The sequence below is a fragment of the Pleurodeles waltl genome, chromosome 2_2, assembly GCF_031143425.1.
Source record: "Pleurodeles waltl isolate 20211129_DDA chromosome 2_2, aPleWal1.hap1.20221129, whole genome shotgun sequence".
Classification (NCBI taxonomy): Eukaryota; Metazoa; Chordata; class Amphibia; order Caudata; family Salamandridae; genus Pleurodeles; species Pleurodeles waltl.
Window position 1 is genome coordinate 749,169,088 of NC_090439.1, and position 22,879 is coordinate 749,191,966.

Consider the following 22,879-nt stretch of genomic DNA (forward strand, 5'->3'; position numbering starts at 1 on the left):
TATGGTCCCTTGTGCATGGGTATTGTCCCACGCTGTTCACACTGTCCACGATCCTCCGCCATAGCTCTATCTTTCTGGCAATGGAGATATGCTGTACCTGTTCTCCAAACAGCTGTGGCTCTACCCTGACTATTTCCTCCATGGATGAATGGGTAGTTGTGGTGTGTGTGCAGTTATGTCTGGGATTGGCCTGGCAAAATGTAGCGGTTCTCTCGTGCTTGCAAAAGATTGTGGGTGATGTGGGGGGTGTTTTATAGTGCTGTTGGTGGGTGGGTGTATTTGTGTCAGGTGTGGGTTTTTGGCCTGGACAATGTTGGCTTGTTTTGATTTTGGGTGGCCATTTCCGCCGCAGCGGTGTGCACCGCCAATGGCTTACTACCGTTAAATGTTGGCTGTGGTGATTCATGGGTCATTATTTGGAGGGCGTTGTTTTGCTGATGTAACGGTATGGGTGCTAGTTCCGACAGTTTTTCACGTTCGTTGGGTCTGGCGAATTTGTGAATGTGGCTGGTTTCTGTTGGTTTTGTGTGTGTGTGTGTGTGTGTGTGTGTGTCATTATCTGGAGGGCGGATGTTCGCCTCTGCCGCGGTATGTTGGCAGCCGTCACCACATGGTATTCGATAAATACCACCAATGTCTTAATGAGGGCTTTAGAATACACATGCCATTATGAGTAGGGGATCCAGAGGATGTCAAAATCCATTTGTGACCACAACTGGCCAAAATTATGGACCAAACCCAAACTGGTTTTCATGATAGATGGTAACACTCAAACCACTGGCCACAGAACAGGTTGTTAGGTTGTTTAATTCAGCTACTTGTGCTCAGGGTACACTGCTCATGTAGAATGCTTCAGCAATACCACCTATGGTACACACTGCATGCGCTGCTTTCAAGATTCCTCTCAAACAATATCCATCTACAAATAATGTCAAATTGGTCGATTCAAATGGTACATCCATATGTCTGTTCTTGGCTTAGTGCATAATTCTATGACATCCACACAGTCATGGTCAAAATTTCTCTCCTCATCGCCATGATCTGGAATGGGCAAAAGTGTTGCAGGATTCAAAACATTACACCTTGTAATTTTGTTGTTATTGTATATTGCAGCCCTGAAGAAGTTTGTTTTTTTTATAATAAGAAGCATTGGCTATGGCTGTATATTGTTTTATCAGTATAAAATCAAGGATCTCAGAAGAAAAATAAAGAAAAGTAAAGAGAACGCACAAAACTTTATGCTTTGGACTTGTTTTTTCTGGCTGCATCACCACATTAGTTGTCTTACACCATTGCAATAAGTGTGAAACCCATCACAATTCCCTCACTCTGCTGGATACCCACACAGGGCACTGCTACTGATTTAAGACAAGCAGGAAGTGCCACGGCCACAGGATCCAGTGTGGTAGAAAAAGTAGGTCACTGCCCATTTCACTTCTCTTTGAGTCTTTGCCAATACAGACAATGCTCACCTGTCACATGTGTGCCAGAACAAAAAGATATCTGCGCTACAGAGTTGTCCCTAAGCTCTAGAAAGGCACTCATTCATTTGCCACTCAAGGGTAATGGATCACTCACATCGCCTTATGCCTCTGCAGAGGCTTTGCCACTAAGGCAAAAGGTAGGAATCCACTGACAGCAGTAGCCCACCATTCCCAGGAACATCCACATCTCTCTTTCGTTCATGGGTGGTTTTGTTCTCAAGGCTGTGGAGATGTGCTCTGGACACCAATCTCACTCTCTTCTTAATGTGGCTTCCCAAATATATGACTTCTTTCTGACAGTGCTGAATATTATTACGAGACACTTTGTGTCAATTTTCTGCAGGGTAATTTAACAATGCATTGTGTCTAACTTGCAGCTTTGGTTTGTTTTAGATGCCAGACAGAGGTCATCTAATTACTGAACCAGCACTAAATTACAGGGCAAGTTTAAGGTCTCCCAATTTTTCCTTCAAGATCGGCTTTCTGCATACCCTTGACAAACCGTACAACAAACCAAAGTTTGTTTAAAAATCTAAATGCTAAAAGAAACATACTGTTCTTGAGAAGGGGAAATAAGATGAGAGCTTGGCACAAGTCTATAAATGTGAACTACTACACATCTGATGGGATTTGGTAAATGATTACAATAGGATTTGGTATCAGAGTACAACATGGTATTACACTTTTATTCATTTTTCTAACGTTGTGCACTGTTCTGCATTTTTTATTTGCCTTATGAAGTTCCATAATTTGGGAATTGCAGGGACTACCCAATACCTCTTTTAAAATGACATGATCTATCAAGTGTTCATTCACTGAGGTCATTCCTGACAATGTCTCTGGAGTAACTTTATATTGGAGCGGGAGGGATAAACTGCATCTCGTTTCACCTTTATTTTCACTGGCTCGGTATCTTTTAGCAAACGTTTTTGCCTGTAAAGTCCCAAACGTCCTCCTTTACTGCACATTCTAAATCAGGTAAGTAAGTCTTCCTTTGTCAAAACAGGAAGCAAATAAACATTGATTCTTGTTATTTTATTTTGAAGTCATCATCTTGGGTCTTCACAAAAGATCCTTTCCCAACAAATTTACAGGACTTGTCTCATTTGTTATGAATTCATGATTATTTTCATTTATGGGACATCTTTCAAAAAAGTTTGCTGAAAATTGATTTGCTACTTCCTATTTGCGATGCCTACGTCTTGGACTTCTGTTTGAGAGAGGGGTAGGTTTGGAACTTCCATCAGAGGAAGCACCTGTATTTATCACAAATTATACTCGGTGGCCATTCACTTCACCTTCTACATAAGAGTAACGCTGGTCTACCACTAGGACTGCACTAAGCCTGCAATCCTTGTCCTCTCATTGCGATTGGTAAGGGCCAGGTCCAGTTAGACTTTCAGTAGCAGTGAAAAACTGGGGGAAAATATCATTGGTTATTAAAGGGTTCTGCTGACATCTAGGATTTTGCTGAAAATGAAATCCTTCATTTTGCATATTTGTCTTCATCATTGGACTTGTGGTATTTTTGTGTTATATGATGTCGGATTCTGAATATTTTGTGCAGGGGTCAGCTGGGCTGGGGTTGCCGACTATACTGCCCCATACTGAGACATCACATAAATATTCCGATAGTACAAATTCAACAGAGTATCATTGCTCTGCCGGGATTCAGTTTACACTCTTGTCTCCAATCGTGTTACAATAATGGCATAGTGTTCTCTTTTTGAGGCTAATGCTCATATTTGCATTCGACTCTTCAGCAAAATTTCCACCTCCTTGAGGAATTGCATTTCTTGTTTGCGCATACTGAACACCACCTTGAACACCAACCCTTTGCACATTCATATTCACACCTGAACCAGAAAAAGAAAACCAAAATCGAAATCCTATAGGAAACAATGGGATTTAGATTTCGGCAGACAGGATATCTGTCATGTTGTGACTGAGTAACCCTCCGCTGAAATTTAAATCAGGCCCTAAGTTCTGGACACAGACTAAAGTCCTGATTTAGAGTTTGGCAGATGGGTTACTCCATCACAAATGTGACGGATATCACGTCCGCTGTATTACAGTTTTCATAGGATGTAATCGAACTGTAATACAGCGGACGGGATATCTGTCACATTTATGACGGAGTAACCCCATCCGCCAAACTCAAAATCAGGCCCCAAGTATTAACACTGAAACAAATCCAATAAGGCTTTTGTGAGCGGGGTCTTCAACTCCATTGTAGTGTCTATGTAGCTGCATTACCCTCTCATAATAGGCATGTTTTGAAACTTTTGGTTCTTGTGTTGCTTTCATGATTTTAGACCAATTCATGGCTTCCTGCAGAACCTTAAATTCAAACAGTCAATTAATGCTCTGTAAAACCACAATCTCAAACAATGTATTCAAATCTTCCCAAAAGACCTATAAAACGGTTACAAGTCTTCCTACTTCTGTGTACTATTTATCGGGCTCTACCTTAAGCTTTGGGAAATTCTTTGTGAATGAAAGAAAATCAGGTTGACTCCAAAGCACCATGTCAATGGGTATGCAGTAATCTCTATAGTTTCAGGCTCACTTACATGAGCTCCTTCTTCAGCTTCCCTTGTCTTTTTCTTTTTCGCTTTGTCCCATTCCTTCTTTATCCATTGATCCTTAAATTTCAACTTCACCCATTCTCTGGTGGAGTTCACGAATTCTTTAATGCGTACTCTTAATCTTGGCAATCTTATCTCTTTTGTTTCTTCATCCCCCTTTACAATTCTGAAATTGATTTGTAAATCTTTCCTCTTATTCAAGTAAATCTTACTCTTCAGCTGAATTTAAAATTTCTAATGCACCTTGTGGCCTGTCTGGCAGCTTCTTTACTTAAATATTTCTACTCAGCCTCATGATATGCATTCAAATTCTCTATGCCAATTGTGTCCCTCAAACTTTCTTCCAATAGTGTCTTTATTCTTAAATATGTCACCATCTTCTGCCAGAATGAAGTTGCAATTTAGGGTCTGTAACAATAGTAACAGTAAATCTGCTAGCAGCATTTGTGGATGTCTCTAGTGTAACAGAAGATCTTCCCCCTTATGGTGCCCTCAGCACAGTAAACACATTTGCACTTTCAGTCTGACCGGCTTTTAATTCTACCACTCCCTCCCTTTGCGGTGTTGATCCTCCATGAGGGGGTACAACGTTTTACAGAGATGGTCTTGAATTCAAAAATATCTTCTAAAAACACCTCTTCATCATCATCAGTTTCTGTGTCTCTTTCAGTCTGCTGATCTTTGACCTGACTCTCCTTCCTGTCTGCACTTCTCATTTCCTCTTGTAATTTCAGGGTAAACACCTACACCTTCAATCACAGTTTCACATAAGGCTGGCTGTCTCAAATCCATCTTGCATCCAATCAATTTGTCTAATCTGAGTCTTGATCTTTTTGTATTCTTTTGAGCTAATGCAAGACTGCATCAAACCCTTCCACAAAACGTAGCATGTTTCACCTCTGGACACTTGCTATGCCCATATTAAATGTGTTCTAGACAGCTTGATAAAAGCATATTGAAAACTGGTAGGTATCCAGCTTCACGAGTAACCATGTGTTCCTACTTTTCGCATATACTTATGCATAGGCAAATTTACACCACTGCAGCAACAATCTTTGATCAGTGTCTGACATATATGCATGACACCAAAGCACTTCCCACTAAACATCCATAATGCACATCCATCCATACATTAGCATATACTGCTTCAACATGCCAACTTCTGGTAGAATGAAGGAGAGTCATTTTAAAAGTAAGTAAGGACAATTTATTTTCCCCATTGACAGATATTGATATGGAGGTTACTTTAGGCAGAAGAAAATTAAATTAAAATCACATTTGGTTTTAAGGTTGTGAATTTCCTGCCTATAACACATGAATTGGCATGTACAGCTTGAGGGATCGATCTCTCACTAGTCTTCACTTCAAACTCATTCATAGGTGGAGCAACAAAACAACAAATAATAGCAGAATGCTAGTCCTTCTGCATCACATCAAACCACTACTCAAATAGGGCCTATAACCATCAAACACCCCTGCAGAGCACTCTCACAGAGTAGCATGTCACCTATCTGCAAAAGCGCTTTGCAGCCATGCATTTTTGGTTTATTATAACACATTGTAATGCTAGTGTCTGCATTACAACATTATAATGCATTATCATGCATAATAATCAAAAGTTCCAGTGTGTGAGGCTCTGTAGCTCTAGCCTCACAGTGCTCAGTGCACTGTGTGTGCTGCTTAGAACTGTTGGAGCTGGGCCCAGGTAGAGGAAAGGCAGTGATTCATTTTTGCTGGTGTTTGTCGGTGCTCAGCACCGGCACTTATTTCTTGACACCAGCACACATTTACGACAGTCCGCCACATGGTAGCACTCAAAGCAAAATACATACAAATAGTAATACTCACACCTCTAGGCCATTCCTACAGTTGTGAAGGGCAGAAATAGCCCATATTGTCACATTTGCAAGAGTGTGATGGTAAGAGGTAGCAATGATACAGGCTTTTTGCAGCACTGGTTTGGGAAGTAGGTAGTGAAAGCTGTAGTAGCATCCTGAGAAATAACATGGGCCCTGGCGCTTGTTGTTCCATAAAGTAAGCACTGAGAAGAGGTGAGTGGTTGCTATGGATACCACATCTCAGCCTGGGCCCAGCTTGTTTACCCCAATTCTGGTGCACTGTTACTAAAACAAGCTAAGAGAGAGGGGCTGCTTTTGGCAGTCCTCCTCACATGTCAACTTGAGCTGGCCCAGGCTTCCCCTAAGCCATGTAGTCCCTAAGATTAAGAGACAATGTATGTCCTTTCCTGTTGCCCTGGGAATATCTAAGCATTCTTGTCCAGTGACAGTTGTGCACTCGTCCTCACTGTGTGAAAGAAAATAAGTAAATGTGCAGCATGACCAACAACTTTCTCTATGCACTGTATTACTTTATTCCAGACATTGGGGTTGAGTCCCCCAAAGTCCCTGTCTGGGATCAAAGGACGTTAGGTGACTGGAGAGTGTGTGTGGGTGTGAACAACAGCATGGTGAAGGGGAAGATAACATAAGTAGGAATATGCAAAAGGACAGAGTGTAAAAACAGTGATAAAGAGGAAGAGAATGTGTGAGATATCATATGGGGAATTTCAAAACGATGTGGGGAGAGAAAGAAAGTGAGAAACTGAAGAGGAAAGGTGTGAACAGGAGAACGTGAGTGACTGAAGCACACTGAAGATCACTCCCTTTTCACAGACCTTAATAATAATTAATTCACAGTCTAATATGCTTAGAAATTAAACATTTTAAATTCTTATTCAAAACGATTTTTTTTTACTCTTTCATATGCTCGTGATAACATGCATTGGCATGTCAACAGGTCTTGCTTGTTTTAGGATGTGCTTGTTATTGTGTTATGTGGCTCAATACAATAATAGAGAACTCACAGGAACAAAAATACTAGTTTTTGTTTCAATTTAAAATAAGCGTCACTCAAAGTGTCACACATTGATCAGAAGAACGTCACTCGTTTACTTTCTGAAAGCATAGAAATGTTATACATAAGTGGGAGAGCGGAGGGTTCTAAAATGTAAAAAAAAACTCCGCAGTTCTTAGGACACTTAATTGTGGACCTTTAAAATGAGTAGGGAAATATGAAACTGCATCTATCTATAAATCAATTATTTTAATTTCAGTGACAATTTAATCTCAGGAGTCAATAATGAGAGTTTGATTACATTTTAAACATTTTATTATTCATGAATCCTCAGATCCTTTCTTTATTATTTAAATAAGTTACGGAACGTAGCATAAAGCAAGTACCATAAATACCTAAACTATATTTCTTAACCAAGAAAATACATTAGAATTTACGAACTGATAATGAGTTTTCTCGTAAAGAGAGCCGCCAAGGCTCAATAGCATAGAACCATCCGAGTCAGCGAGTATAACAAACATAAAGCATAAAAAAGCAAAAAGGAACAAGTATCTGAGAGTCTGTCTGAGCCTCTAAAGTTGATCAGTAGCAAAATTAAAGGCAAAGCTAAGGCAACAAGTAAGAATATATCTGCAACAAGCATAGCATGTGCAAAATATTTCATCGTATCAGGTTGTGTTGTGGTGTGAGAACCTTTTCTTTCCCTGGGACGTTTTTATACATAGCACAATGATACAATGAGAAAAGTCACACAAAGAAAGAGAAAAAGTCCTAAAACATTTCCACTGAGCTATGGCAGCTTGGAATGTATTAACGTTAGCAAGTGAAACACGTGCAGGTCTTGCAGAGTTTAGAAGGGAAAATGCAAGTTTAAAATGCAGCGTTTTGATAGGCCTACAATTCACTCCTACAGGTGATCAGTGTAATGATTTTTATTTTGTTGAAATCTCTAGCATAAGCGATCTGAAAACGTAGCAGTTATGGGTTCAAGGCAGCTTCATGGGTATGCAGCGCAAATACTGTACGATTGCATAAATCAAATGTTGCCATCTAAGCCCCTTATTTTGGGAAGAATATTATGTTCTGGCTAGTAGATTCCCTTGCTGCTCCTATAAGAAGCATTGGAGACGCCTTCACCATACATGCCAATAGACCTGATTCACGTGGGAGACACCAGATTTTTTAAGCCAAAAATTGCTTAATTTTAGCTGTCTCCTGCCTGAAATTCTCTCCTTCAATAGAAGTCAATGGGAGGGCGGGGATATTGAGGAATATATTTTCTCGATTATATTTGCCTTTTCAAAAATTTTGGCAAGTCTATTAAAAACACATAGTCTAAAAATCACTATAGACATAACTATGGCATTAAACTGAGAAAACACAATATAAAGACGAACATCTAAAATATCACTTTGCGCTCTGTGGACACAAATTGTAATTGTGAATATATTTATCTGGCACTGACGACCCCTCAGGAGACACTAAAAGGCTTTTTTGCAGTGAGTAGGACGCTGCTCCAAAACCTAAGTTTAGTAATTAGTAGGTTTAGTAATTTTTTTCTGCAGTCGTTTTGTTAGGCTTGTATACTTGATTTCTTGTCTGTTTAGTGTACACCATAAAGTCAAGCCTTTCACACCAGCCGGGAGCATACTACATTCAGTTATTAAGTAAACCAATCACTACTAAAATTCTCGACTACAATTTCCCAGCAGACTTTGGGTGCGTGTTTTCGTGCATAGAATACCTACCTGCCCCACACCAAACAACTTTACAAGATGGCTACCGAATCCAGACAACCAATGGTTACAGGTCTAACACATCTTGGGCCTGCTGGGGAAGTCGAAGAAAGACTTCTCTTGTTGTGTTTCAATATCAACATAGCGACCATGGCAGAGTTTAGATTTATGCAATTTAAGGGTATGCTGATCAAAAGCTTTATTAAAAAAAAAAAACTAGCAATTATGTTTGCCTTTTTAAGTAATCATAATGTTTACAGACATCAATAATAATAAACATACATCTTTTATTTCTGGTTCAGTAAAAGGTCTATTGGTCACCTACTTTAAACACCTCTCAATAGTCCCACGACAGTTGGAAGTTCTTACATTTTTTCCGAACATTCTTACTTATGGGCGGGGGAAACCTGTCTCTATAGTGAATGTGAGCTTCAGCATTACATCAACGTACAAGAAGCTGCACCACTCTAAGATGGCGGTTCTCTTAGTCTTCGAAAATACACACCTGGACAAGTAGTACCCTTGCTGCTGTCACCCAGGGCGTCGGAGTCGTAGTGTGATAGACGCACGTGAACCTTAGCGACAATGAATCTTGCTGCAGCGGAGGTGGCTCTACGTTGCCGGTTGGGCCAGGTCTATGCTTGGCTCTACTCGTGTCGTACGGCTGGCGTACCATCGACAGGGTTCAAGCGTGATACTGAAAGGGGTAGCATCTGTCATGCGAGCCTACGGGGCTCGGAGCACCCCCTGCTCTTCCAGCTCGGAGCCCGCAGGAAACAGCGGCAGGTGAAGGAGTGAATATAATTTATACTATTACAAGTCACTGCTAAAGATTCCCAGTCTTGATGTTTCCTTTAAAAAAATTAGTGCATTCTGGATGTTGTAGTCTTGACTCTCTTATTAGGACCAATTCAGCTAACGCAGCCTAGTGATTTGTAAAAATAAAACGCAGGACTCATTAAGTGCTATCTCAGTGACAAGGTGGCAAGGGCTTCTGTCAAACTGTTATTCAAAGGAACACAAACGGATTAAAGTTTAGGAAGTGGTAAGTTAAAATAGTTTACCTTGTGGATTTCCCTCCTGAGAGCATCATGGGACTAAAGGGCAGTGTGGTAGCATCTTTAGGATTAGGCAGAGTTCAATTTTTAGGTTGAACCTAGGCAGCACGCGAGCGCTGTCTCTCAACATGCTGTAATCTACATCTGTGGGCTTGCAACATGCCCTTCTTGCGCCCATCACTTTTATTTGTTCCTTGGAGTGCCTTTCAAAATTCACTTCATTTAGTTCTGCCTAGTGGCTGCTTTGTTATCACCTTGGAGACTGACCCAGTTACATGGGTTATTGCACAATCGGCCATATACCTTAGTGTGATGCACTACTTTTTTCTTTTGCTTCGTGCTGCGTGGCCATATGTTGTTTCTTCCTCTTCTTTGTTTTGGGCATGCCATTGTATCTTTGCGGTGTCTGTGGCCAATGATTGCAATCCGGAGGGGGTTATTTTTAATTAATTGATTTTTTTTTATTTTTTAAAAAGGTTCTTACTACGCAGATTCGATTAGAGGAGTGCTTTATATGAGGACATTTAGTTACATATAGAGCGAACTTGACTATGTGAAGTTTCATGCAGCTCAACCTCGCTCGGAGGTGCGCATTACAGGAGTACCCACTTAAGAAGTTTAGCAGTTGAAAAATATGCAAACTGGAGCATTTAACACTGGAAAAAAAAACAGAAATCCTCAAAGTGCTCTCCTGGGACAGCAGGAGAGGATATGCTACAATATTCACTGCAGTCAGGAAACTCGCCTCCTAATGCTTTGCTGGGCATTTCTTTATCAAAACATGTTTACCCATTACACTGCCTGGGGTGGTCTTAGGACAATGGGACCACCACCAAACCGTTCAGCACAACATGCTCTTTCTGTCTTGGTCATCTCTGGGTTCCCAACTAGGTTGGGGGTGACCCCAAAATATTAATCTCTCTCACTATTCAATGTCTTTTTAAGCTTTCTCATGGCTGGAACTTTTGTTTTACAGCTTGGAGTAGTTTGTGTTTTAAGGGCCTTGTTTATAATAGTATTGCAGTAGGTCTAATAGGTCTGAAAGTGTGTAAGGCACTACACCATCTAGGGGTTACATACATGGTTACACTGCATTCATTTCTGCCGATCTGTTGTGCCCTCTGGGGCTGACTCTACAGTATGGTCACATGACCATGTTTGTTACAAATGCTGTTTTTATTATGATGTCCTCTAGGGGCTTTTCTGAGCATTACAATAAAGATACTACAATATTTGCTGCTCTCAGAAACTTGCCTCGTAATGCTTTGCGAGGCATTACTTTAAAAAAACATTTTTGCCCATAACTCACTGTGTGGTCATCCTACGATAATGGGACCACCATCAAAATGTCCACCACAACACACACTTTCTATCTAGGGCATCTCTTGGTCCCTACACTAGGTTGGGGGAACTGCAACATAATAACCCCTCCCACCAGTCACTGTATTTTAAGTTCTCTCATGGCTGGAACTTTTGTTTTACAGCTAAGATTAGTTTGTGTTTTAAGGGCCTTGTTTGTAATATTATTCTAGCAGGCCTGCTAGGCCTGAACATGTGTAATACACCACCCCCTCCATGGGCTAAATATATGGTTACCCTGCATTATGTTCTGCCATTCTGTTTTCATGTAGTCACGCTCTCTAGGGGCTGACTATATGTTTACATGACCATGTTTCTTACAAATGTTATTTTTATAGTGGTGCCGTCTAGGGGCTGTTCTGAGCATTAGTCATTACTATAATGATCATTACAGTCATTACTACATTACTTGCCCCACTCAGAAACTCACCCCATAATGCTTTGCGGGGCATTCATTTTACAGAACATCTTTGCCCATAACTCACGGGAACCCCAAAGTAATATTATAAAAATATATAATAAATAATGGAGATCTTGAACATTATTTTGCCCACTGACTTGATTACCCGAACCAGTTACCACCCGTCTACCATCCAGCCACCACAAACTCACACCAGATTTATCAGAGTCTCTTTCAACATTATCCTTGACCCTGGTCACACATCCCTTGTTCCACCACTTCCCATTTTTCACCATGACAGCATGCTTAGTAACTTCCCTTTTGTGAACCAAACGTTCTCCTGACTCTCACTACATCTCCCACACAAAAGTCAATATCTTTCACTCTTTTCAAATCATAATACATACGTTTTGATTTTCTGTGCCATTCAGTCATTCTCTGCTGCACATCTTCCAACTTAACTTCTTTGTCTCCCATTCTTGTTTTCTCCAACACCCACCCAGGGGACAATTCAGTGCATGAATGCCTCCCTCTTAACAGAATAAAAGGGGCTACCCCAGTTGTAAAATGTGGAGTATTATGATAGTTCCACAACCTCTTGGATACTACTTCACTGAATCTTTGACTGAATTCACTGTCAATTGAATGGTGCCTTTTAGCATCCTGTGGACCCTCTCAGACATTCCATTGCCTTGAGGGCTGTACAGTCAAATGCTTCACACCAAATGAAGGCAAGAAGGAAACCATTTTATGAGATTTAAATTGCACTCCATTGTCAGTCACTAGACATTTGGGCACCCCTTGCCTAAAGAACACTGACTTAAAAAAAAATCTGTCACCAAAACTCATTTTAGTTTATTTCAGGAATTTGCACTCCACTCCACAATACCCGTGCATATCTACTGTTATCTGGCAGATCCGACAGTGGACCTATAAAGTACATGCACAGCTTTTCCCACTATAACTTAGGAAATTCTACTGGCGTCAATGAGATATTGTATGTGCAAAGGGACTTATCATCCTGGGCACTTGTTAAACAACAAACACATCTACTTCCATGTCTGTCCCTGGCCACCGATAATACATTTGTAATCTCTTCTTCATCCCAGTTCGACTAACATGCCCCTGATGGGCTCCCACAAATAACCAACATCTCAATGACACCTGCTGGATCAAAAGACTTCCTCCCAGAACTAACCCATCCTCAATAGATCATCTGTTACCCTGGAAAACAACATCATCTTCCTACCCAGGCTATTCTCTCTTGGCCACTCATCACTAATGTAGCCTTAACTTGGATTGACAGGTATCACTGGTGCTGCATTGTTGCCATTCGTGCAAAGTAATCACCTCCTTTGAGACTGTAATAGCATCAACTCTCCCAATTTCACACTCAACATCATCTTTAAACTCTTAGTTTTTATGTGAAGCCAATGGACACCTTGACAAAACATCTGCCCTAGAATTTATTTTCCCATGGACATGCCTCACACAGAAAATGCAGTAGTACATTTTTTACAATAACCTCACTAATCTAGGGCTGGGCTTGTTAAAACCCATTTCAGTCAGTCATTAGACGCACTAATGGTTGATGGTCCATGACTATGACAAATTCCCTTCCACACAGGTACATTACAATGTGATTCGTGGCTGAGACTGTGCCAACGCTTCCCTCTCAGACCATATCAAACTCCTTGAGGCAAATGCAATAGTTGTCTCCTTCCCTTCCGAAATCTGACTCAAGACTGCTCTGAACCCAGCCCCACTTGCATCCACCATGACAACTGAACTAGCACTATCTTCAAAGTCTTGGATGGCAGGGACATCTGCAATCAATGTTTTTCATAGACTGAAACTCTGACTCTTGCTCTTCACCCTACTCTACTTCACTTGTCAGATGCCTGCTCAAAGGCTCACTCTGGAAAGCATTGCCATCAATAAACCTGGAGTAGAATCCACACAAACCCAGAAAGGATCATACCTGATCCTTATTAGTAGTGGTCAAACTAGCTCTTATGGCCTCCACTAAATCAATCTTGGGTTTTATTCCCACCTCCGAAATACAATGTTCCAAATATTTAATCTCTTTCACCATGAATTTGCATTTGTCCTTTTTAACCGTTACTCCATGCGTACACAACACTTCCAACACCTTCCCCAATACTTTTAGATGGATCTCTTCTGTGTTGGAAAATATAAAAATGTCATCTTGATAGGCCATCACATTTTTCATCGACCCAGACATGTTAAACATGAACTTCTGAAACACATCGCTGCGGCACAGCCACAAGGCATGCGTATGATTCTGAAGGCTCCAAACAGGGTATTAAATGCTTTTGAGTCAATAGAATCTTTACTGAGTTCCTCTTGATATTCCACTCAAGTTTTTCACTGAAAATACTTTAGCTCCTCCCAGATGGTTCAACATTTCCTGTAAGTTAGGCAAAGGGAAACATTTCACTGAAATGTTCTTGTATAATGACCTGAGGTCAACACAAAGCCTTAATTCTCCTGTCTTTTTTTGTCGCTACTACAGGGGGGGGAGATCCATTGTGACAAGTTCACAGGTTCAATGATGCTATCCGCAAAGAGCTTATCCAAATGCTCCTTGAACTCCCCTCCGATGCTCAAAGGAACACTGATATGGCTTCATGCATTAGAATAATTCTGTGCTCAAAGCCTTGGTTTACACCAAACTTATCTGCAAACATAACTCCTGAGTGGTCAAAAGTTGTGCTAAGGAGAGCCTGAAACCAAGTTTTCTCCAATGTCGACCAGAGAAATGGAGCATTCAAAGCATGGTCTTGCCACCAGTCTGGACGTGACAAATTGGAGCACCAGACTTTTCATTTGTACCAATGGTCTTGATGATTAACACCACCCTGCTCATGTCTGAACTTGCTTCATCAACAATGTCCTCAATATTTTGTTGTTCCCAGATAAGCACAACCTTTTGTACATTTGTGCATGCTCTGGCAAAGTGTCCTACCTTCTTATATTTGAGACATGTGTTGCCTAACACCAAACATGATTTGAATTTTGCCAAATTAGATTTCATAGCACATCTGAAACGTTAGTTGGATTTTTGGGTAGATGGTCTAACAGCAGTTTTAGATGTTGTCATCTTCTTAGATTTTGTTGCTATGGCATTATATTGAGGTTCAGTTTCTTGTGCAAGTCTGCCTAGTTCCTTTGATGTCATTACAGATCTTTCAGTCCCTTTGGCAGTCTCCAGGGTTTGTTGTAATGAAGGATTTCTGCAACAAAGCAGGTCTCCTTGCGTTCTCCTATCAAAGCAATTTACAACAATTTGATCCCTCAAGTAATTATCCAGGTTTCCATTGAACTCGCACGTAGATAGCAATTTGTGAGATCAAGAAGAAATCTATTGATTTGTGTTGTTGTTGACGCCTTGTGAAAAAATGTTTTTCAACTATTATGCTGGTATCCTCCATAAAATACTTTTGTAATCTGTGTACTGCTTCCTCAAAAACATCCTGTTCATCTGAACTAGGAGCTACTAACATGGGCAAATTATAAAAAATTCTCTGCCCTTTTGATTCCAGGGAATTATATAGTAAGGCTTGTTTCCTTCTATGATTGAATGTAATGCAATCAGTATCCATCATGTATCCTCTGAATGCTTTGAACAATTGTTTCAGTGTCAGTTTTTGTGCTTCAGGCTCAAGGAAGAATGCCGCTTGCACAATCACATTGTCATTGTCTTTCTTCTAAGGAAATCGGAAATCAAAATTATTCAAAAAGGCAGAACACAATGTGATTTATACAACTTTCCTACAGATACATTCAAAGTATCGTTAATCCTCTTAATAAGGTTATCCAATCCAAGCTCACTAGATTAACAACCAATCCACAATAATGGTCGTTGGACCAATCCAGCTGTGTCTTCTACCTAATATGAACTTGAGCCAATCGGCATGCAGATAACATCAGGCACTTGAAAACCTCTGATTCATGAATGGAGAAAAATCATCCTACTCTTGTCTATCTGAGTAAGTTGGGTTTTTATTTTTAAGGTTTTTCTATATTTACAAAACCACTGTAGAAGTCGAGAGCAGACATATCCTCTGACTTCTGCCTAGTCTTCTTGATAATCAGTGTGTGTAGCGTTTTAATCACCTTGAATGCTTTCTCCCCAGAGCTCAGCACATTCTCCTTTGCACTGTTGGTGTTCGGGCGTTACACAGTTTCTTGCTCCTGTTGATTAAACAAATACAGTTAATTAGTCAGGCTGCTTCCACAAGTTACACAAATTAAAATAGTTCCTCTTGCTGACAAGTGCTGTTAGTTTTTCAGGCTATTTGTAACTAGTGCAGAGTCTTTCATACCTGTAAAGCAGTCACTACCTAATTTTCATTGTACAGGTGGAGTTCAAACTCCTACTCGTTGCCACATTTGTTATGTTGAATAATCAGAGTGTAAAGCATAAATCTTGAATACTTGTATCCATGAAGGTGTGCAGGAACACCACACAACACCAGTGGCATCAAACCCTCACCAACTGATCACCCCTCGAATCTTCTACACGTCATCTCCCACCACCATTCTGAAAAACCCTTATGCTACCCTCATTCTAAAACCCATGTGTCACCCTCGTCCTGCACATTAACATAACATGAAGCTAGCACGGAAGGAACCAAACCAAAGAAAAACAATTTAAGTATGTTTGAAGATGTACCAGAACCCTCTATTAAAGATGAAATTTTTCTTTAGGGCTGGTAGAATGTTATGCCAAGTTTGCATCCAGTTTGAGAATAAAGTTAAATTTGCTTGAACAACTCGGATGCAGTCTGACTGCGAATCTGTTAATAAAGGAAATTTGTTCCACAGGTTCTGTTGAAGCATAACGTGTATGCAGTTTTGGGAGTAGCCCTGTTACACTGTGCATTATGCCAAAAAGGCTGTGCCTAATTTTGAAGGTTTATGGGGAACATGATGAAAAACGAAATAAAAGATACCAAAGAAATAACTCCACACGGTGTAAAAGCAATCAACATTTAGTTGGGAAGTAATGTTATTTATTTAGAAAACAAAAACGTGATGGTTTAAATGCTGGAATAATTTCAGCCAGTGGCAATTACTTGGGTCACATTTCAATACATCTTTTCTTGCCCACTGTGCCACTCTAAACAGGGATGAACCAAATGTAAACCTGACCTGATCCTGCTTGAATAATTAGAGTCCAGCTTGAGCTGCCAGGATCCCGCCACATACAAACAGAAACCTCACATGATGGATACCATGACACATGAAATACTGACAAATGTAAACAAGAATCAAGATGCCTATTGATCTGGAGTGCATAGCCTGGGATAGCCCAATCTGGATAGTCTAAGGATTACAAAATACCTTTTGGGAAGGACAATAGATGGTCTGCTTTACGGGAGATACCTGATGACATCAGTATAATCTAAGTTGCAAGCCATATTATAAAATAAGTGAGATAACCTGGCTTACTTAAGAGTCCCAGGAAAGCAGAGGATCTACCCCCTCTATTATACCTTGTTACAGGTGTGAGAGAATCCTCTCATACATAAGGTGGAATATTTTATCTACCGGTCTCTGGCACTCAAATCTCTCCTTTGGCAGATGAAATTGATACAATTTTATTAAACAATTTTAATTTGTACTTAAAAAATGAAGTGATTTGAATGAACGTGAAATAAATGTCAGTATGATCGAAATCCGGGGGAAACTGCATTTATTGTTTTGGGAATAAATAAGACAAAATAATACATACGAGAAATAAACTGCAGCTCCTAAAGGAATGATCATATTTGACAGTTCTGGTGATAAGCTTCTGGTAAAGCCACTCAGAATGTTGATAGCAAAAGAGGTAACATAACATTGCGACGTAGACAGTATAGACCGAAAGCCTGTCCATATTGGTGATACTAAGCTGTGGTGTTTCCTGGCTGTATGTCAGGTTTGTGGATTAGTAGAATGGTATTCCTGATTCACCTGAAAATGTTTAAACAATCTGCATCATTGAAGCAATATAGAAGTCTCATGATTAAAAGAGATCCGTAGATTTCATAACAAGGTGGATAGTGTCCTTTTATCCTCCTGTAGTTTCTGTTGATTATTAGTGATATAGCATGCAATAGACTGTATTTTCAATTTATTGGAACTGGAGAGTTTAAATGCTAATATATCTAGTTGCAGTGTGTTAAAACAACCACGGTACTAGTAAACTTAACATAATTTATTTTACATCATGTTACAGTAAACGGAGTTATGTATAGGCTCTCTGACAAGAACTTTGCTCCAAATATTCAAGTACTGGCTTTAGAATTGTAGTTTGTATAGTCAAAGTATCTTAAAGTCGCCCTAATACTAACAACATGGATGCTGGGGAGTCTGTACAGTCCTATGCTAGACACTTTCTCCAATTGTTGGGTTAACGTCTGTGCCTCTTGTTGACACATACCCCATCTCCCTTAGAAATGATATCAATCAATTTCATAGACATGGAAGAAAAACTAACCTGCTCCGAACATAAAAAGTCAATAATGCTTCTTATTTACATTTCTACTTAATCAAATCAAAACACCCACCATAATCCTTATCACACTTATAAAAAATTAACAACGATTAACATGAAATGATTTTAAATGTTAATATATTTACTGTCATATCACATTTGATAGGTGTCAATATGTATCACACAAAATTCTACAAAAATATATATATGGCCAGTGGCAAAAGGAGTTAAACTCCTGACCCCCATATGACCTTCCAACCATATGTCTGACCTTTCCAAAGGGAAATAAAGGAGCATTACATTTACTAACCAAAATTCCCAAGAAGAAGAAAAATAAGACAATGATACAGAGTGAAAAGACCCAAAATATAAGCACATTTACTTTAATTCTCCAGCCTCAAACCCAAACCATCTAATCTTAGTTCTCATCCCACATGTACATAAAGCTCTTCATCCTGATTAAGTCTGCCCGGATGTATACTCTTCAGCCTGATAATGTATTTGGATGCCTTCTTCCTAACTGTGGATTCCCTGTCTCCTCCTCTCTGAGTCAGATTCCGCCTGACAATTCCGTAAAAAGACATACCATCAATTTCTCCATTGTGCACCTGTCTGTAATGTCGTTCCACAGGATAACTTACATCATTATTCCAGATGGCATGCCAATGTTCCAACTTCTTGATATCATTTCTAAGGTTGATGGGGCGTTGTAATGAGACAGTAGCTATTCAGAAGACCGTAATGGTTGAAACACGTTAGCCAAGTCTAAATAAATGGATTTTGATCTTATCGTCTGCAGTGCTGGATTTTCTTTTTCTGATTTTTAGGAAAAAAAAGGTCTTAAAAAAAAAAATATATATATTTGTATATATGTGTGTGTGTGTGTGTGTGTGTGTGTGTATATATATAATAATATACAATACATAAGCAGGGATGGTTGTACTAAATTTAACAATATCTTATTTTAGGATGTGAATCGAGTATTTTGTCCAGAATTTCTTTGGATAAAGATTAGCTACTTGTCAAAATAAAATTTCAAATAAAAAACGTAACCAAAAGTACGGAATAACATGAGTATGTTTTAAATTAAAATATTTCAATCAAAAAATTGCTCTCAAAAAGTATTTTGACAATTTGTTTCACTAGCACACCTAATTCCTATTCACCTGATCTTAAGATGTAGATTTGTTTTTCCAGTAGTCTTGGTATTTTTTTTATGTATTTAAGCTATTCATTCAGTACTCTTAGGTTAACTTTACTCATTGACGTAGAGTCTTTGATTATTAGCCTCACCTTTCTGTCACACCCATCTTGCTTTGGAATGCTTGTCCTATGTCCCTAAAATTAATGAATTACCTTTATTCCTTAGATGACCTTCTGTTTCCACACTACACCTCAATTAGAATAAGCAAGTAAAACTGTTTATCAGGTTTCTCTCTTTCTTTACTGCCGAGCCAGCATTGCTGCAGCAAATTTTAAACTCAAGATGTGATCTTAATATAGCCAAAATTCCACTTTCCAGCACATAATTATAAATGGCCAGCAATATTACAGAATAAGCTCTGGTTTCTTCTGGTATGTGTCTAATAAGGAATTATTTTGTGTGTGTGCAGCATGAGTCCAGTATTTCGGCTACTTATTGTTACTTTGCATTATGTATCATAAGCATGTCTCTTGTCGCTTTCATGGCCATTCCACTGGATAGTTTTACGTTTTTGAATTCTCCCCCTTCCTTTTTGAAAAGGAAATAGTAAATCGTCACTGTCATTAATGCAGTTTCTGTTCTTCATTTGCACCCATCGCCAGCTAATGTGAGACTATAGCAGTAGTCTCCAAACATTTTAATGCTGCGCCCCCCCAGTTGAAAAATAAAAATCATTGAGCCCCCCCTCTGAATTTTTCACAATTATTTTATAAAAATGGCAATTTTTAAATTTGTCTAGACTTATTTAAACATTGCAGTTAAGTACGGTTACCTTCTTAAAACAGAGGCCTGTTAGCTGTATAATGCTGCTTTTGGCAGAGTCTGGTGCCCCCCCTGGGATCACTTGAAACCCCGCTAGGGGGGACTGCCCCCTATCCCCCCCCCCCAAGTTTGAAGACCTTTGGACTAGAGTATATCTAGGACCAGGCAGCACAGGAGCCAGGGAAGTACAGTTAATCTGCTGAATCGAAGCTCTAAAACTAATTTCTAGACAACCTGCGCGTAACTTGTGGTTGAGGTTTCTCACATAAACAAAAGAGCAATAATTAATTGATCATATCTTGCAGATACCAGTTTCATGTGTGAATTACTTGAGGAACTTCACCACATCCTCATCGTCTGTCAGTCGAGAATATGGAAGATTGGTTTACGTTGGCAATTTAGCAAGAGCAGTTCTTGGTATGTATGAACACTGAAATTTTACTTCTCTGATGTTTTTGTTTGTTCGCACCCCGTTCCAGTGAAATAGTTTTTATGACACTGGTTACTCCACCTATATTTTCGAACGTCAGGTGGGACTGAATAAATGTGGTAATAACTGAAACAACCCAGACACATAGAGCATTGTTGTGATGCACAGAGAGAAGTTTGCATTAATGAAGAAGCATTGGCAAAACCAGTGGGTCTCGCTGATGCAAGATCTGTTGCCTTTCCCAATGCGTTTGACAAAGCAGCGACGACTGCAAGCAACAAAAAGATGAAGGGGAAAAAAAAGTACCTTCAAAAGCACATGGCTCATTGCGTGAGCCAGAAACGTTATCAAGGACAATATAAGAAGTCAAACCTTAATAGTCTGTCCTGGAGAAGAAAAAGGACGACAGGACTGGGTCATAAAAATGTCTTGCTAGCATAAATACAGTTGAGAAACCCAGCCTACCTCCTACCGCAGTGGCGGTGCAGTCTGATTAAAAGTGCTCCAGTGAGAAGACTTATCAAGGATGGTGTGGGAGTAAACGATTAACGGTAAATTGAATTTATATTTATATAATAATGCCACTTCACATGTGGGTTGGTGCCTTTAAACGTTAATAATAGCAGCACTGCCAAGAATCACGCATCAGGCGTGAGTCTAACGCATTTCAGTGTGGTGGTCTGCATCACTGCACTGAAATGGAAAATCACCTGTTACAGTGCCTCCTCAGCTGTTAAGGGGAGCACGCTAAAATGCACAGATCAACTGTGAGCTGCAGTGCTGGTCTGAGTGAGCTATCTACTACCAGCAGGTTAAGGGCTGCTGGCTAGGTGCGCTCGCATTCGAATACACACTCTGTGGTGTTACAATGTGTCTAAACTGAAGTTAATGTGAACAAAGATACAGTGACCATTTGCCATTCTCCCATCCTATAGCATACTTAATTTCAATTGTCGTTTTCTATAGTGGGAAATGGAAGTGAGCTCTGTCAAGAAAAAAGGATGAAAAAAGATTCATTTGCTAAAACTCAATTCCAACATGCCTAGATTTCCTTGAATACTCTAAGATGTTTGTGACAAAATGTCAGAAATAAACCCAAAACTTAAGAGTACCCCCATGATAAATGGATTGTTAAAATTTTTGTAAGTTTTGTGAATCAGCCCCGGTATCTGCACTTGTGTATTTTTTCAATTAATTGACAATCATTTTGTTATTTTCATGACATTATGTTTTGATCATTTTGGCAAAACCAGAATTTGCACTGGTTGTTATGAAAAGTTACCACCAGTGACACTACAGCGGTTTTTGGGGAATGCTTGTGTTGGACAGTATACATCGTGAGAGTGTACTGTGTGTATAATTTGTAATCACAAATATGTGTCTGAAGAGCTGTGACAGGGTTACCCAGTGGCATTTTTGATGATAGTGTGCATGTTTCCTCCATGCAGTTCGTGATCCCAATGTTGATTTTGCTGTGTTTGCAAAGTTTTCTTTCTTTGGAATTCTCTGACATTCCTTTTCATTGACCTTCATTAGTTAGCAGGTTAGAAGGGAATATTTAGCTGTCCATTCAACAGTTTTTCACATTCATCTTTCTGTCATGATTAAAGAAAGTTAGGATTTTCAACCCAACCAGGAGCCTGTTTACCACACCTGCTTTGAGTATCTAAGACTGTACAAAGACATGAACTAGACTGTAGCTGTGTCTGACACTTTTTAAATCAGTCAGCCAGGTGAAACCTCCCATTGTGTTTATTCTATATGGCATTCTATTCAAGCAAAAACATTTTCTAACTTCAAATTTCCTTGGATCCCATTGCCACCAGTTTCAAGGTCTTGGCGATGAGAGTGGCCCATGTGAAAATACATAATTTGTGCAGATACTTGAAATAATTTACTTTAAACCACAGTAGACTTCATTAGAGATATTAGAATCAGTTGTGTTCAATAAAACATCTGTCCTGTTCACTCTCCTTGATCTTCCTCTCTTACAAAGCAGAATTTCAAAGCGCAGAAATCTTAGCCAGCTAAATAAGTCTATCCTTTTCTTAACTTACTTCTTCTCCTCTCCCTGTTGGGGGTATTTTTAGGTCGAGCTTTCAAGACCTTTTGTGATACTTCAGTAAATACTTCTTTGTGGGCTTAATGCCCTGCCACTGCTTTTAATTTGTTTTTTTTCAGTGTCATTTAAAAATCCTTGCTTGCTAGTGGTCAGTCCTTCCTCTTTGTCCTTCCTTTTTGTTTTTCATTTCCTCCCACAGAGCAGGGACCAAGTATTGTATCTTTAAGCTTTGTTTGTTTTGGGGGAATATATTTTCCCTTTGTTTCCTGCCCGTGTTTCGATGGGTGGGTGCTCATCTTCAGTGCCTGTAGCTGCTTTAATATATAGCATTTCTCTATGGCTGCGTGTGAACCTGTTAGGATAGTGATGCATGTTCCCATCTTGCATCACTTTTATGATAAAAAACTGCCAAAAAGGTTTCTCTGCCTTCCCCCACTG

The 22,879-nt window shown here is 39.6% G+C and overlaps 1 protein-coding gene across 1 annotated transcript in view; it reads left to right on the forward strand.

Annotated features, from left to right (window-relative positions):
• The first annotated feature begins 9,181 nt into the window (after nt 1-9,181).
• The window catches only part of TMEM70 (transmembrane protein 70), a 58,260-nt gene continuing 44,562 nt past the window's right edge, over nt 9,182-22,879 (forward strand). Inside the window, exons 1-2 of the mRNA XM_069220365.1 lie at nt 9,182-9,447; nt 20,255-20,366. Coding sequence (XP_069076466.1) covers nt 9,247-9,447; nt 20,255-20,366 — 313 coding nt within the window. The 5' untranslated portion in view covers nt 9,182-9,246. The remainder of the gene's footprint in view (nt 9,448-20,254; nt 20,367-22,879) is intronic.